Source organism: Podarcis liolepis (assembly GCF_965112155.1).
Source record: "Podarcis liolepis genome assembly, chromosome: 11".
In the NCBI taxonomy this organism is placed as follows: domain Eukaryota; kingdom Metazoa; phylum Chordata; class Lepidosauria; order Squamata; family Lacertidae; genus Podarcis; species Podarcis liolepis.
Window position 1 is genome coordinate 32,078,928 of NC_139565.1, and position 17,940 is coordinate 32,096,867.

At 42.5% G+C, this 17,940-nt stretch overlaps 1 protein-coding gene across 1 annotated transcript in view; it reads left to right on the forward strand.

Annotated features, from left to right (window-relative positions):
• Nucleotides 1-16,825, forward strand: part of TMEM161B (transmembrane protein 161B) — a 38,226-nt gene extending 21,401 nt beyond the window's left edge. The window contains exons 8-12 of the mRNA XM_083465366.1: nt 3,274-3,414; nt 5,138-5,251; nt 7,326-7,500; nt 8,322-8,418; nt 9,827-16,825. Coding sequence (XP_083321492.1) covers nt 3,274-3,414; nt 5,138-5,251; nt 7,326-7,500; nt 8,322-8,418; nt 9,827-10,104 — 805 coding nt within the window. The 3' untranslated portion in view covers nt 10,105-16,825. The remainder of the gene's footprint in view (nt 1-3,273; nt 3,415-5,137; nt 5,252-7,325; nt 7,501-8,321; nt 8,419-9,826) is intronic.
• Nucleotides 16,826-17,940: the final 1,115 nt, after the last annotated feature.

Consider the following 17,940-nt stretch of genomic DNA (forward strand, 5'->3'; position numbering starts at 1 on the left):
CTGTCCCGGAAACCTGAAGACAACGCAGACACGGTACAGCAAGCAGAACCCACCACGATCCTACCTCCGGCTGCATTCCTGGCCACCCAGGAGGCGCAGCCACTGCAGGTTCGGGTGCGGGAACAGCAGCGGGTCGACGCTTGGGCCCAGGATCGGCTCCGGGAGCTGGCTGAAGGGTCCAGCCCACAGTATCCGGGGCTGGTCCTGCATCAGGGCCTTCTGCTGCATCACGGTCGTCTGTACATCCCGCCAGGGCCACTACGGCTGGAGGTTCTCCGGATGGCCCATGATGCCCCAGCAGCGGGGCACTTTGGACGGTATCGGACCACCCATCTGGTCAGTCGTGAGTTTTGGTGGCCCCGCCTGAAGGCTGACGTGGCTCGCTACGTTGCTGGTTGTGATGTCTGCCGGCGCGCCAAGGGACCTACCGGGCGACCCCCCGGCCTACTTCAGCCATTGCCAGTTCCACCGCGCCCTTGGCACACGGTTTCATTGGACTTTATAGTGGACTTACCCTCGTCTCGTGGCTGTACCTGCCTTCTGGTTTTCTCCGACCATTTCACCAAGATGGTGCACTGCGCTCCCTGTCCATCTGTACCCACAGCCAAGGAAACTGCTCAGCTGTACCTTCAGCATGTCTTCCGCTTGCATGGCCTACCTGAGCGCGTGGTGTCCGACCGGGGCGTTCAGTTCACATCCCGGTTCTGGCGAGCATTACACCAGACCCTCGGGACAGAGGTCTGCCTCTCGTCAGCCTACCACCCACAGACCGATGGCCAGACGGAACGGGCGAACGCGGTGCTGGAGCAGTACCTCCGGTGTTACTGCAGCTACCAGCAGGATGACTGGGTCGACCACCTGGCTTTGGCAGAGTTCGCCTATAACAACGCGGTGAATGCGTCCACCCAGCAGACCCCGTTCCAGGCCAGTTATGGTTATCATCCACGGCTGTTTCCAGAGGTGCTGCCGGCGTCCGCGGTCCCGGCGGTGACGGAGTGGCTTCAAGAGCTCCAGTCCCAGCAACAGCTTTTGGTGGAGCAACTGCACCAGGCCAAGGAAGCGTACAAAGCCCAGGCTGACCGCCACCGCCAGGTGGGGCCGGAACTTCGTGTCGGTGACCTGGTTTGGCTCTCCACTCGCCACCTCCACCCCTCTCGACCTTCGCGGAAGTTGGACGCCCGCTTCACCGGCCCGTTCCCTATCGTAGACCAAGTCTCTCCTGTGGCATTTCGTCTCCGGTTACCCGCAACCCTGAAGGTTCACCCGGTCTTCCACAGGTCCCTTTTGAGTCCGGTGGCCCCACCCGACGAGTTCCACCCGAACCGTCCCCGACCGCAGCCAGTGTTGGTTCGGGGAGAGCCTGAGTACGAGGTGGAACGCATCCTGGACTCCCGATACCGCAGGGGAAAGCTGCAGTATCTCATTGACTGGAAGGGGTACGGACCGGAGGACCGTTCCTGGGAACCAGCGGCCAACGTCCACGCACCTGCCTGCCTCCGAGAGTTCCATGCGACGTACCCCGGCAAGCCGGGTCCGGACCCTCGGTTGAGGGGGGGGCCTGGGAGGGGGGATGGTGTGATGGCCTGGGATTCCGATTCGGAGGATGAAACAGAGGAATCCCAGCCTGCACAAGAGTCCCCGCCTCCAGGGCCGGCTGAACTGGGGCAAGGCCTAGATGCTGAAGAACCTGCACCTGTGGCAGTGCATCAGGAGCTGGCCCCAGGTGAAACCCTTCTGGCCCCAGAGAGGCTTGACGACTCAGTGGCCACAGGTGAGCCTCCTCCAGGGCCCAGTAACCCTTCGGCCTCTCCTGATCTGCAGAGGCTTAGGGCAGAGAGGCGAAGGGAACTGGTTGCCCCCAGGAGGAGTGCTCGCCTTAAGGCCAGAGGAGGCGGGGCTCCTGGGGGCCGGGACCGCCCCTGGCCTTAGAAGAGGATAAAAGCCCAGTCAGCCCGGCCCCAGGTTGCGGGAGCAACGTCGTTGTTGGCTTCGGACCTTCCTGTGTTCCTGATCCCTGCTCGGCTTCCTGTTCCTGACTATCCGGTACTCCTGTTCCCTGCTCGGCCTCCTGTTCCCGACCATCTGGTGTTCCTGCTCCCTGCACAGCCTCTTGTTCCAGCGTTCCTGTTCCCCGCCCGGCTCTCTGCCTCGGACCTCGCCCCTCTTCGTGTGGACTCTGCTACACCCAAGGTACCTACCCCCGGGACCAGCACAGGGGCGATTTAAAAGCCCCTGGGAAGGCAGGCAGGGGGGACAAAGACTTTTGCCCCCCGCCAGCCTTCAGAAGAGGTCCTGGACCTCTTCTGAAGGCGGGCGGGGGGCGAAAGTCTTTGCTCCCCCCCCCCGCCTGCCTTCAAAAGGTGTCCCTGCGGCGGCGGGAGGTGTCCCCTGCCCCCCGCCCGGCTTCGGAGCACCGGGAGAAGCGATCTCCCCGCGGCCCCTTGCTTCAAAAGAGGTCGGGGGCAGCGGGAATTTCTTCCCGCTGTCCCCGGACCTCTTTTGAAGCAAGGGGCGGTGGGGAGAAGCGATCTCCCCGCAGCCCCTTGCTTCAAAAGAGAAGACCCGCTGTCCCCGGGGCAAGCTTCGTTTTGCGAAGCAAGCCCATAGGGAAATTCGTCTTGCGAGGCAACTCGAAAACGAAAAAACCTTTCGTTTTGCGAGTTTTTCGTCTCGCGAGGCGTTCGTCTTGCGGGGTACCACTGTACATTGATGTTGACACACAGAGATGCACACATGCACCTGCTATTCCTCTCCTGTAAAAAACAATGAACAACCCATTATTGGACAGCAAGTACCAAAGCAGCTTTTGCATAAATGACTTGATATCTCAGAATACACTTTTTTACTATTACAGTCATACCTCTTGTTACGTTTGCTTCAGGTTGAGTGTTTTCAGGTTGCATCCTGTGGCGACCCGGAAGTACCAGAAAGGGTTACTTCCAGGTTTTGCTGCTCACGCATGCGCAGAAGCGGTGAATCGTGGGACACACAGATGCGGGTTGCGTTCTGCTAATGTTGTGAACGGGCCTCTGGAACGGATCCCATTCGCAACCAGAGGCATCACTGTATGCATTCTGCAAGAGTAGATTGGTTTAATATTTCTGATTTTCAGTAATATAATAAATTTATTTCTTAACAGTTGGAAAGGAAATAATGGCTTTTGTTTGCTTTTTTGTTTTCCTTTGTCATGCTATGTAAGAACAAAATATATACCATGTCCTTAAAATGTTGGAAAAGTTGACCATTGATTCCCCTTTTCCCTTTTTTTCTTAGGGGTCCTGTTTCTAAACTAACCTTCAAATTCTTCTTGGCTATCCTTTGTTCGTTTATTGGTGCTTTTTTGACATTCCCTGGATTGAGACTGGCTCAGATGCATCTGGATGCTTTGAGTTTATCAACTGAAAAAATCACCCAGTAAGCCACGTCATGTATTACTTTGCTTAAATAGTAATATTTGGGCAGCGCTTTTTCTTTTTCCTCAGCTAAAATATCAATTCATAACCAGTTTTCAGTGTACAATAAAAGTAAAGGAAAGGCTGGAAAAGTCAAGGAAAGTTGTAGCAATTGTTCTGCATGCAGAAGGTTTCAGATTCAGCCCCATGCATCTCCATGCAGAGTTTGAAAAGATTCCTTTTTGCAACTCTGAAGAGCTGCTATTGATTGGTGTAGAAAGTACGGATCTAATGGACCAATAATCTGACTCTGTATAAGGCAACTTCCTATTTTCCTAATGAGAATATGGCTAAACCATCTATTAAACATTTTAAAAGAAGAAAAGGCAGGGGTGAGGAGAGGAGGAAAAAGAGACTTGTGTTCAGAAGTCTTAAAGGTGAATACCCGGAACAGTTAAATATCTGAACAGAGCACATTTATTCAGTGAGGAACCTGGCATAGTGCAGGTGAAGTGGCCCGTGCTGTCTTAAGGCACAGCGGTGGCAGCTCCGAATTGTGTGTAATATCTGAGACCCCAGGAATGTTCAAGAATGCTGGACAGGAATAATAACATCATGGTTGCCTGTGCCTGTAAGCAACCTTGCTGCTGCATTCTGAACAAGCTGCGAATGATGGAGAAGCACTGTTGGAAACCCCTATAAGAGGATTAACAGACATTTAGTCCTGTGGCTAACCCAGAGATAGGTTGCAGTGGCGGGTCAGCCTGGGAAGTAGTTTAGGGACATTATGCCACTGTGAAGAATCCTCAGACGACTTGATCATTGGATATGCTCATAGAAAAGTCACAGAAAAAGATGATGCCCATAAATTTTACTTGATCTGCTGCCTTCTGTTGGGCCCCATTCACAAGCAGAAAAACCCAAGAGAAAACATTAGTTTCATACCAGCTACCTCTTTCTACCTGCATTGCCTTAGTGCTTTCAAATTGCAGAGATGTTGTTTGCTAATTAAACAGTTTATCTGTTTCAAAGTTTCCTTCTCTACTGTCTAATCAACAAATGTGCTACTTTAGAATAACAGTAACTGTATTATATTTTGGTTCATTAATAAATTTGGGGATCGGGTTTGGTGTGTGGATTAGGGGTGAAGCTGTGCATTCATTGGAATTTCCTACACTTAGCTTGACTGTCAATGTAATAGACTGAAATATCTGTTCGGGAACCCCAATGAGCCTGCCAGAGAGTGTGAGGCATTCCTGGGCACATAGCTAACTCATATTCAGTGCTATTGAGACTTTCTGAGCTTCACTGATGCACTGTGCAACTGGATAGTGAATCTTACAATATAATCTAAATTGAAAATTTGGTAGTGGCAAGCAAGCTAGAGCCATTATGGGTCTTCTTCCTGAAGAAATGATGATGATTTATTAAATTTATATACTGCCCTCCATCTATAGATCTCAGGGCGGTTCACAACATAAAAATACAAGATTACCCCCCCTCCCATATACAAAATACATATTAAATACAAGAACAAAAACAAACCAGCAACCTCGCCCAGGATTAAATACAGGAGCTCCAGCATTTTCAGTGACATTTTGAAAACCACCATCCTAGCAGATAAAACAAATGTATCGGAAGGGTTTGTGAGCTAGTTTGTATGTATTTTACTTTATTTTCAACACAGCAGTTTGAAAATGCAGTTATTATGGTGCATTAATTTTGTTTCTCTACTTAACTTTCAGAACTCTGCTGCATATAAACTTCCTGGCACCCCTCCTGATGGTCTTATTGTGGGTAAAACCCATTACTAAGGACTATATAATGAATCCCCCATTGGGAAAAGAGAATGTGCCTTTGTAAGTTGCTCTTGAAAACCTACCTTGTACATCTTACCGTACATGTACCACTTTGTAAAGGGACATGGGTGATGCTGTGGTCTAAATCACTGAGCCTCTTGGGCTTGCTGATCGTAAGGTTGGCAGTTCAAATCTCTGTGACGAGGTGAGCTCCCATTGCTTTGTTACAGCTCCTGTCAACCTAGCAGTTCAAAAGCATACCAGCACAAGTAGGTAAATAGGTGCCACTGCGGCATGAAGGTAAACAGCATTTCCATGCGCTCTGGCAATTGTCACGGTGTCCAGAAGCCGTTTAGTAATGCTGGGCACATGATCTGGAAAAGCTGTCTGCAGACAAATTCCATCTGTCTCGGCCTGAAAGCAGAGATAAGTGCTGCATTCCATAGTCAAATTTGACTGGACTTAACCGTCCAGGGCTCCTTTACTTTTATATTTTTTTACTTTCTAAACCATAATAGCTCTATTGAGTGGAAAGAGGACAAGCTTTAATTAAAGCCCCAGCTTTAATACTTGGAATTTTGTTCTTTTTTAGTACCAAGGAATATAACATATATTATGGTAGCTTGTTATTCATTCTCTTCTAATGGTTTAACTTTGATGGTAGTAACATAGAGAAAGGCGGCCACTGGAATCAAGAAAAGGCACTGGTTAATGTTATCAACGTAGGGGACGCGGGTGGCGCTGTGGGTAAAAGCCTCAGCGCCTAGGGCTTGCCGATCGAAAGGTCGGCGGTTCGAATCCCCGCGGCGGGGTGCGCTCCCGTTGCTCGGTCCCAGCGCCTGCCAACCTAGCAGTTCGAAAGCACCCCTGGGTGCAAGTAGATAAATAGGGACCACTTACTGGCAGGAAGGTAAACGGCGTTTCCGTGTGCTGCGCTGGCTCGCCAGATGCAGCTTTGTCATGCTGGCCACGTGACCCGGAAGTGTCTCCGGACAGCGCTGGCCCCCGGCCTCTTAAGTGAGATGGGTGCACAACCCTAGAGTCTGTCAAGACTGGCCCGTACGGGCAGGGGTACCTTTACCTTTTTTAATGTTATCAATAGAACCTACTCCTTGGTCTACAGAGATCTCAACTATTAATACCACTATATTCCCTATTTGGCTATAACTGCAAAGGAGGCAGCTGGTTATGTAAATCACTGAGAAACTGTAATACAAAGGATCTGTTGATCTTTAGGCATTGGGGAGAAGCTTCTGAAAGTTAGCTATAACCACTGCGTGCACAAAAATTGTTATATTTTAATATGCAATGTTCTTACGCATCTGCTATGAATTCTTTGGTAAATACAGATGGCAAGGGTCTATATTTGGTGCCTGTCCTCCTGGCTCCTTCAAGCAAATCTTGCTTTGCCACTTCATAAAAATGTTTATATTTAATTTCATAACTGTCACTGGGAGGTGGGGAGGAAGTGTTTAATAATAACTTAAGAACTTGCTTGTGAGCATAAATGGCACCATCTTATAGCTTGTCTAGCTCTCTGTAACAATGAAACGAGTTCTGGGCTTGGATAGGATTTTTTTTAGCATGAACAGCATACAGAACAATTTGGAAGATTTCTTGTAATTGCTTGACATTTAATAGAACTGTGGCATGAGATAGAATGAGAATGAGACTGCAATACAAAGCCCAAAGCAGTAAAAAGACCAAATATCCTGTCCAGTAAACTGCATAAATTAAAAAGTCAGTATTAATTATCTTCTGTTGCATCCCACTGCCTGTAAAAATACACTGAACATATTTTTGTCCTTCTCTTTGACAAGGGAAAAGAAAGACAAATGGGTCAAGACTCATTTATTTACTTGAGTGCATATTGCACCCAGTATCTAAAAATCTCTGAGATAGGAATGCTAACTATAAAGTAGTAGTAATAAGAGATTTTCTACACTCCCTCTCCTAAAGGCTTGTGACCATCAACATCTCTGTATATTCCATTGATATTTGAATGTTTTCACTCTGTAGTGGAATTGTTTCTTTCAGCACTCTAGCAATCTTGTACAAAATGGAAAATATGTGCTTAGTACAGTGTAGGATGTCCTTTGGAAAATCACTGCATTCCTTTTTCTCTAATCTACAGAATGTCAGAAGCAACATTTGATACTCTCAGGTTGTGGATTATAATTCTCCTGTGTGCTTTGAGGTTAGCCATGATGCGTAGTCATCTCCAAGCCTATCTTAATTTAGCACAGAAATGTGTGGATCAAATGAAAAAGGAAGTTGGCAGAATAAGTACAGTTGAACTACAGAAAATGGTAAGCCTGCCTAAAAGAATAATAGTGTGTATAAAACAAATGAAGTAACTAATGATATATTTAGACTCATGATATATTATATATATTTAAATTCATGAGTACAGTACTCTCCCATCTTGTATTTATAGTCAACCTGAAATGTTATCTGGAATCATGGTACTGTGACTTTAGGGACATTTAAATCTAATATTTTCTGGCAATAATCACTTCTTACTTTTCATTAGTTCTAAAGGATATTACTGCAATTCTAATGGTTAGTTGATAGAGCAATTAATGACATTGTAGGAGGGAAACAGTGGTTATCAATGAAAACGGCTGTTTTGATTGAAGGCTAAAATACAATGAAAGTTGCAATCAGCATATCTATGTTTTTTTGCCTTGGAGAAATAGTTTAGTGTTGTGGTAGTGGGAGTCCCTTTGATTTTCAAGGCGTAATACTACTTTAACCAGACGAGTACATGGATGGTAAATCTATTCCTAATGTAAACTATATACTTGCTTTTAGGGAGTGTTTAGGACAGAAATAGCAAACAGATTTCAAAGGGATCACTATTAAAATTGCATGGGTTTTCAGATTGTTCTGTTCAGTGTTGTGATTTAGTCTTTTACTCTATTCTGATACTATGCTTGTGATTTAGTTACTGCATTCTTTCTTGTAAACTTTTCAGAAGGTTTTTCTGTTAAGTGAAAGATAAATTATACAAAATAAACTGCTTCTAAACTATTTGATAATACCAACAACTGTGCTTAATTGCTTGCTATGTGATAGTCATACTGCATTGGCTTGTGCACTGAGTTACTCGATATTTTTGTTAACTTAGGTGGCCAGAGTGTTTTATTACCTTTGTATAATTGCACTTCAGTATGTGGCGCCTCTGGTTATGCTGCTTCACATGACGCTGCTGCTGAAAACTTTAGGTAAGATGTATCCAATAAAGAAAAGAATCTGCTAAGTAATGCTGTTGTCTAAAACGGTATTATTTTGTTAAGTATTCTGGGAAGAAATGGCAAGCCAAGATGTTGAGGCACAACTGCTTGACAAGCATTCCTGCATGCTTCTGTGTACGTAGCTCTTATCTCTGTTGCAAATCCAGGAATAACTGGCAGGATGTTCATATATAAGACAGCTTGCAATTAGGGCAGTTCTTGCTCAACAACAGCTGAAGAACTGAATGTATCAGTGGTTTTGCATAAAACTGTAGAATAGTTATATTTTTGTGAAGGGCACACATGTATTTGTGCTTTCTGTCCATGAGATTCAAAATACGCTTGTTGGGCATAACATATTACACTCCCACTGCCTCCCACAATAAGTGCTGTTCTTGCTAGAATGTATAAATCAGTTCTTAGAGACACAAAGTTTGTCAATACAAAATAATTTTCATTGGAAACTAGAGTTGGGAATAAGGTGAGCAGATGTTTTGGTCATTACTTGTAAAACTGTAGGACAGAGAAGCAGTATTTCTTTATTAGTCTTCTCTCTGTTATTTATAAAAAAATACTTTTACGTCATTATTAATAAAAAATATCAGAGTGGTTTATAATAATAGTATATAAAACCATACAGTAAAAACTGCACTAAAAAGTTAAAATCAGAACTCAGTTAACTATTATGGAATTCTTAATTTCCTGAATAGAAAGGTTTTCAGCAGGCATTTAAAAGTTGAAACAGAAGGTGCCTCTATTGGTAGAGTGTTGCACAGTAATGAGTTGATGACACTAAAGGCTTGGTTTCTTGTTCTTGTCAAATGAGCCTTTCCAGCTCAAGGAACAGCCAACAACATTCCTGCAGACGATGGCAGTGCTTGAGCTGGGATATAGGGGTTTAGGCAGTTCTCTTGAGGTACCTTGGACCTAAGTTGTTCAGGGTTTTATAAATTAATACAAGGACCTTGAACGTGGCTTCATATTAGATGGGTAGCTGGTGCAGAAGTTTTCCCTTTCCCAAGTCATGTATTCTTAATTTCTGAATCGGTGCATGCTGTCCTAAACTTAATTTTATATCTCCAAGCTCAGGCTTTGCACACTAAAAACAAGAAGCAAGTATAACTTGTGATTTTGGAACTTGCACATTTGACTTCAGGGGAGATGTGCAAATTCCTGTTTCATCTGTTGCTGAGAGCACGAAAAAAGGAAATTAAGTTTGTATTGAGCAAAACTGCTTTGTGCATCTTGGGATTCAGGTGGCTTCCATTTTATTACCTTCTAGAAACTGGTTCAGCTCTTTACACCTTGAGCACTAGTCATATCCTTGCTTATGGACATATAATTTAAAATGATCAGAGAGACTATAACCCTTAACATCTGTCTTACTTTCCTCCTGTAGGTAACTATTCCTGGGGCATTTATCCAGAAGCTACTTCAGATTTACCAGTGGAGAGCAGTCCACTGAGCAATTCAGTAAACTCTGAATCTTCATCTGATGATGGAAAGGTGAAGGTAACTGTAATACAGCTAACAATGGCACTGGCTAGCCTGAAGAACATTTTCACTCCACTCTTATTCAGAGGACTTCTGTCCTTCCTCACTTGGTGGATTGCTGCTTGTCTCTTTTCCACAAGCCTTTTTGGGCTGTTCTATCATCAGTACCTAACAGTGGCATGACCTAACAAGTTCAAAGCTAGGAAGCCCATGTGCCCAAAGGAGACTGAAGAAAAAATGGAAGAAATAACACGACAAAGTCTTTTTCATAAATGCTTTCTCCATGTTCTGGGCAATTGTTGGGTAATGTTGGAAATCGCAAACGAGTTTGTAACTTTGTTACCTAAAGTTGTAGGTAACTGCTGAATTGTTTTTGGACTGCTTTGAAATATGTCAGAAGTACCTTCTGTTTTGGTGAACTTCGTGCTGCCCTGAAAACACTGTGTTATTCAGTCATTGATTGGCTGATCTTAGTGGTGTTAAGGTACTAGGGTTAATAGTCACTGCATAGAAAATGGAACGTTCAACTGAGCCATATAAGGGGGTTGGAGAAGTTATCCTGTTGGCAAAAACATGGGTGACTTTTCTACTGAAGAGCAAAGTCATCCAACAGGACAAAGAAATACTGTATATTACAGTAAAGGAAGCTGTTTCAAAAGAGTTTATTGTAAATAAAATGCATGGACTCAGCAAGCATTTGTGCTAAAGGACTTGTTTACATATTACAGTAAGGGTATTGTATTGCAATATTGTGTCACTTGGTTACTTAATGTATGAATGTTCAGGAGTGTGCAGTTGTCAGACTTTAAAAGCATTTCACTCTTTGATCACTCACATACTTGAAACGCATCTTTTAGTGGTTATAATGGAAGAGCAGTAAGTCATAAAACTGCGAGACTACGTGTACCTCACTCCTGCACATTCATGTATTAGAACTATGCAAAGTGGTATAATATGCTGAGGCTTCCACAGCATATGTGAGGCACTGTATCCTATAATGTAATGTGTCAGGAAGTCCTAAAGAATTTTCATATTGTAAAAGTAAATATATTGTTTCAGTCTTAATAGTCTTTTAAAAAATAATAAATGGCCATATGACTCCTTGGACGTATTGGTGCTAATATTTATCCACTTAGATCCAGTTGGGTTTTACTGTTCTGAAATTAAGACAGATTTCATTGGATTCACAAGAAAGGTTGACACTAATCAAAGTCTCCTAAACTTATTTTACTATGTGTGTATAGTTAATAGATCACAAAAGGTGAAAATATTGAAATTTCCCTATGAATGTGTACTGCAGGACAGACAAGCTTGGGAGAATTAATAAGGGTTATGCTGTGAAAAGATTCGTCAATGCCTTTAATTATAAGTAATCAAAGCTGCAATGTCAATGAAAGCACTGTAGTTCAGGAGTAGCCAGTGAGATGCTCTCCAGATAATATTAGACTCCATCTCCTGTCAGCCCTGGCAGCATGGCCGGTGATCAGGGACTATGGGAGTTAGGAGTCCAACAACATATTGAGGATACCGAGTTGGTTACCCTCTGCTCTAGAATTGTAGCAGATTTTGTAATTTTCAGTGAGCCACCTGCCCTGCCTGGCTGTTACAATCTTGTTATAATGGATACAGATTCTAGATGGTGTCAGCGTACGTTGCTCTGTTGTGGCCACCTTTTTGCTATGGCACATACAATACTGTATAGCAGTAGCTGCTGTCACCAGACTATTACCACCCTAGAATATGGTACAAGTGCAATATGCAGAGTTAGCTCATGACAGCACCATGGATCACTGTATCACGCTCGTGCAGTAATTGCTATGCCCCGTCCTAAGTGTTCAGCTGTCACAGTAGCTGTTGGGACTATGTTAAGAAACTTTGCTAACCCAGGTGAAGAAACTCCAGCTAAAGCTTTTCATTTACTTGTCTGTATGTTCTATGTCGGTTGACAATGTTCAATTGGAAAGATAGAAGCAGCAGTTGGTCGTAAAACTGACTTTTCTAGCATTTTGCTTGTTTTCGTTTCAGGAACTAAACTGGGCATTCATATAGATAAGGTGGAAGGATTTCTTACTGTAGCATGAGAAACAGCAATTCACAATAATCTTAACAGTTCCCTCTAGTAGTGTAAACTTGAAAACGGGAACTTCTAGACAATTTGCCTTAGATACTTCTGTCTAGCCAAAAAGGCAGTATTCCCCAAATGCCAGGCTCACCTTCTAAACTGACTGTCTCTTCATTGTACTGCCTTTGTTGGGCCTTAAACTTAATTCATTATACTAGCCTTGGTTCTCTGTGTGTGTGTGTGTGTGTGTGTGCATAGACACAGCTCATAGAAACCTGAGAATTGCCTTGTGGCGTCAAACTTGTCATCCACATACCCCCAAGAGGTTCACAATTAGGCATGATGGAGACACCTGTCTCTTTTTGGTTGATCACATAATATGGAGGTTTCATTTCTCTGTCATAGCTTCTACACACTTTTGTTTTTCTACTTCAGCTCTAGCCTGTTGTAACTTGGCCTGGAATGTCAGGGACTTGTAACATTACACCATTTGAGAAGAGTACTTAGTTAAGGCCTAAAACGGTACATTGCCACCTTCACTGCTGGTGTTTATGCGCTTTATTCAGACAGAGAATGCTGTTAGGATTATAAATACTGTATCTCAAAGGTGATTATACTGGTGTAGAGTAGTTAAAAGAATGAGTCCAACTGGTGGCTTATTGACCATAACAGAGTCACACGCTGACCTAAAGGGAGCCATACCAGTAGTGTCATCACTTGTACTTAAAAGAGAGAGAGAGAGAAGAGAAAGATGAATGTCTACCATCAAAAATTGGAATTCATTCCCATTAGCAGGGTGCATTTAAAGGACTGCAGGTCAGAAAACACCAAAGCTTAAGATTAAGAACCACAGAAAGAACTGAACAGAACAATGGTGAACGGTAGTAAAACTGATTTAAACATCTCTTGTACATCTCATTCTGCTAGTAATTATAAACCTGACCAGCTTTTTATAGGTAGGCAAGGTATTTGTGTAAAGTACTCAAGTGTTTCATTCATAGACCTGGCTTGCATGTAATGCTTTGACAAACAATGACTTAGTGAAAATGTGCAGGTTCCTGGAGACAAGATTCTGACTGCTTTTCTCCTCTGGTCCTAGTGCTTCCATTTTGCTGTGAACTAAAACATAGTTTTGCTTAGCATCACATCCAAAAACAGGCTTGTGGTTTAACACAAGATGTAGCCGAGTTTTATTCTATGGCATACCATTCATGATTTGTCTGGAGGAGATAAACCACTAGCCCAGGTTCATATGTAATGATAAACCCTAACTATGGCTTAGCTCACAGCTGCAGGACTGGAAGAGGAGCAAAATGGGTGCATCCTTCTCTCCAGGATCCCACACATTTGCTTGTTCTCACTAAGACTTGAAACCTTTTTATGAAGTGCCCTGGCAGGCTAACACTTGTCAGTGATGCTGTGTAGACACTGTGTTACTAGATTACCGTGTTACTACAATACTTCACTTTGACTCTTTGTATGAAAAGTGCATGTGTACTTAAGCTGTGTTTGTCAGCTTTGCACAACTCACACCTGAACATTGCAAAGGCTGGTGATGTACAGACGGCATTCATTTGTTTAAGGAGAAGGAAAAAAATCAGAATCCAAACAGTTGTTCTGTTCTGAAGTGTGGTATCCAGCCTGAGGACTTAAAACCAAAAAAATGATGCAGTTTATTTAGTTTAAATGGTAGTAGGGCTTTATGGAATTATGAAGGAAGCATTTTTTAAAAATAATGGCTTGGATCCTAACACAAGCAAGTGGAAATCTACAATCACATAATGGAGCTTTCTTATCTCTCACCTCCACTGCAACCACTTGTTCCTGAAAAGCCACTTTTGAGGCATAAGATCCTCAGATATCATGGTACAGGAGTCTGCAGCAATAGAAATGGGGGATATCCCTTTGGCTTGCACAGCTGCACTTTTGGATCCAAATCATTATATCAAACATGGCCTGAAAAATATTGGTGTCCTGTGATGGCTTCTACAGCATTGACCATCCTGAAAAACAGCCGTGACTAAATAAATAAAATATCTAGGTTACAGTGGTGCTGATATGGTTTCACCCAGGGAATGTTGTTTTTCTGCACATAAATGTTCTCATCAAGTGATTTCACCATGCAACTTGCCTGCATATCAGAGCTTTCGCACTCAAGTTTCATAGAGAGGGGGTAGCTCTGTGTATGTGAAGGAATGTGCACCAGTGCCTCGATCAAAGTGAATGGGACAGCTTGCTTGCATAGGATTTCCACATGCTGATTGGAGCATACTGAGCGATCTCGTGCCCGTTTGTGCTATTGCACTTCTGATATGTATATGTGAGCTGGAGAACATGAAACATGGAAAAAAGATTGCGAAGGAAGGAAACAGTATGGAGAAAAACATTGTAATAATTGGGGTTATCAACAGTGACTGAAACCCAGGTCCATCTTGATAAAAATACATAAAAATTGGATTTATTTTTTTTAAAAAAATGCAAGTTCAAAAATAATATATGTTTAAAGGTATAGATCTTGCATTTGCTTGAATCTTTGATGTGACACACTATATAAATAACCCTTTCCATGCAGTTGATGCCTTTAGGTTGTCTTTAAATGCTTGTTAAGCTATGATACAACAATTTCAAGTAGAATTAGAACTGGCAACTTTTCTGGCTTTTAACAGGTGCATCTATTTCTTCATCACTGCACCACCATGTTTGCAGAAACTTTACCAGCCGATTTTCTCCTTGTCATATAATTGGTTTAAACATAAGAGGTTGCTGGGGGAGAGGTGGATGTTGGCAACAGTGAAATACAGAATTAATCTTTCATTGCTTCATGATACTACTATACTTTTGCCTGTGACTAAGCTTGCAAGGCAGATTAACTTCATTTTCTAAAAATGTTGGGGGTAGCATAAAATTATACACCTGAGATCATTAGAAACCAGTGTCTTTAAAAAAAAACACACATACTTTTTTTGTAAAATGCAGAACCTATAGAAAAGATGCTTTAAATTTTTCAGTACCATAGAGCAAGAACTATCTAGTCCTTACAAGAAACCCATTACTTAAGCATCCCTGACCACCCAGCTTGTTTAAAATGCTCTAAGGAAGAAGAATCTATTGCCTTATGAGGCAATGTGTTCTGCTTTTGAACACTGTTAAGTTTCTCGTAGTGTTTCACCTAAACCGTTTTTCTTGCAACTTGAACCCATTGGTTTGAGTTCTACCCTCTCGAGCGCTAGAAAACAGATTTGATCCATCTGTGTGTCGGATAATGTCATCTTTGACATCCTTGCTGTGTGATCTCTTTAGAAGTGGGTGGTAAATTGGAACATTGTAGCAATGATAAGATAGACATTTAAGGCAGGAGTCACCTAACTTTGTCAGTGGAAGCCCTGAACATGGACTTCTGTTTGCAGAATGGAGTTTCCCCCCTCCTTCCTCACACCCCCAGAAGAGTGGACAAGGAGAAGAGAAGGGTGATCCTTTCATTTGGCAAGCTGCAATGCTTGTGCAGATGAAACATTCATCATAGTGTGATATCAACTTAATATTGTATGGTTTCAACTTAATCGTGATCCAGTGCAAACACATCTGAATGGCAGAAAACTTTCTTAGAAGCCTTTCTGGGCTGTTGTGTGATAAAACCAAAAAGTAATATGAGAATTAACTTTTTGTTCACAGGTAAGAGAATACAAATTACACATATAAACCAATAGACTGGATAATCACTAATTTTAAGTGCAGCTTTAAGTCCTAAATACAGTAACTGGAAGAAAGTCTCTCAGTGTTACTTGAAAGTAATCATATTTAAGTCTTCAGCTTCTTATAACCAACAGACATCTCTATCTTCTTGGCTAACTGTTATTTTCTCAAAACCCACACACAGCTGGAGAATTCAGATGAGAAATGAGCTTCCCTATTTATTTATTTATTCATTTATATAAAAAAACCTTTTTAGTGGATCAGTCTACAAATCAAAGTGCAGTGTTTGTAACTGGAACTCCATAAAATTAAGATTGTACTGAAGGAAGCCCCCCCCCCCATTCAAGGGGGGAAAAGTCTCTTCTATACTTTGTCCATCTCTCAGTTCATTGTCCAATGCAGTTTGTGTAATATTCCAGTGTCCATAGGGTAGGCTATACTTCAAAACCAGCAGCAAGTAAGAAGGTGTATGCAAAAGGTGGGGGCCAGGAGACCTCTTCTATAACCTACAAATTTTTACACCATGTGTAAAGAAATCGTATTGCTTATTGCTATATTTTATGCCTGCAAATAAAAGCAATATATTAATCTGCTTTATATTTTTGCATGTCAGGCAGCACTTTACTAATAATGGTGGGAAAGGATAAGAGGTAGTTGTAATAAGGCTTGTAAACTGCTCTGTGCTCTGCAAGTGCTATAGAAATTATATCCCATTCAGTGTGTGTTGATACCAATGTAGTAAACACTGTGACTCAAGATTTGCTTTTTGTATAATTCGTCAAAAATATTCTAGGAGGAGCCGGATTCTACAGTCTTCTCTGAAATGGGTTGCTGGCTAAGCACCAGCCATACTGGATTTATATGAATGTTAATGCCTACTGTGGATAGCAGTAATTGCATCAATAAGTTTGCCTCTGCAAACTATCACTTCAGCTGGTGGGAAGCAATATCAATTACGCTGAATTTACTAGGCAATAGAATGTTCTTAGTACTGTAATGTTAATGTTCACTGTAACTTGACCATTTAACCTGTTCGTTTGTTCATACCATACACGTGGACTGTTACTGTATCTGTTCTTTTTGAATTGCTCAGATCAGAAAAAGGCAATTTATTCAAACCAAAGATCAATAAATATGTTGTGGTGTTGACTTCTTTTGTACATGTAGAATGGATACACCTGCTTGGTCTCTAAGATAGTACCACTATTTGATTTGTCCTGTTTCAAAGCCCTTCTAAATATATTTTATGCACAGTGAATATTTACGGACCAAATCCTTAACTAAAGGCATTGCTGTTTCACAGAAGTTTTCTCAACATAATCATGTGCTTGGAACCCTGAGATCAATTGTTGTTGTGATGGTTTTTATTTCTTTGGAGACTAGCAAAATAATGCTTAAAGAGGGAGTTGGGAACTTAGGAAAAGGACCCAAAAGTGCAACTGGAGTCCACAGAGGAGGTATACGAAACCTTGTTGGGAGTTGTGTGCTATCAATATGTTCCCATGCTTTCCCTACTTCCCTTTATTTTTCCAACTTCATGGTACTACACTTTGTGGAATTTGAAAGGAACCATATTCTTTTGAGGGTCGTGGGGTGTGTGAGTGTTGGTAAAGTAGCCTGCCTATACCTTTGAGATATTCAGGATTTTTTTTTGTTTTTTTAAAGACAGTATCAAGCTATTCCAGTGTGTGAGAGTAGCTTTGCCATTTTTATGGACTGGGGGGGGGGCAGGATTTGTCTCATGGATGAGGTGTGTGTGTGTGTGTGTGTGTGTGTGTGTGTGTGTGTGTATAATGTAAAAAATATAAAAAGCAAAATATAAGAACCTAATTTAAGTTATAGGTTGGAAAATATAAGTTCTATAAATGTTACAACTGGGCAAGGAAGAAGAGTCCACAACCTCCCAAGGGAAACCATTCCACTGTCAAACAGCTCTTACTGTCAGAAAAGTATTTCCTGATGTTTAGTTGGAATTTCCCTTCTTGTAACTTGAAGCCACTGGTTCGAGTCCTACCCTCCAGAGGGTAAAGAATAAACAACAGCAACAACTATAAGTTAAGCAGAAGAAAAGCAAGTGTTAAAAACTCTTTCTGTCCCAGGCTAAAAGCCTGGGGAAAATAAAGAGATCTTGGCCAGGCAGCAATATATATGTCAGGTGGGCCTCTCTGACGAGAGCTCTCAAAAAATGGGGCACCACCACTGAGAAGGCCCCTCTCCGCTTGCCACCCACCTCACAGCAGGCAATGGAGGCACCTTTCTCACCC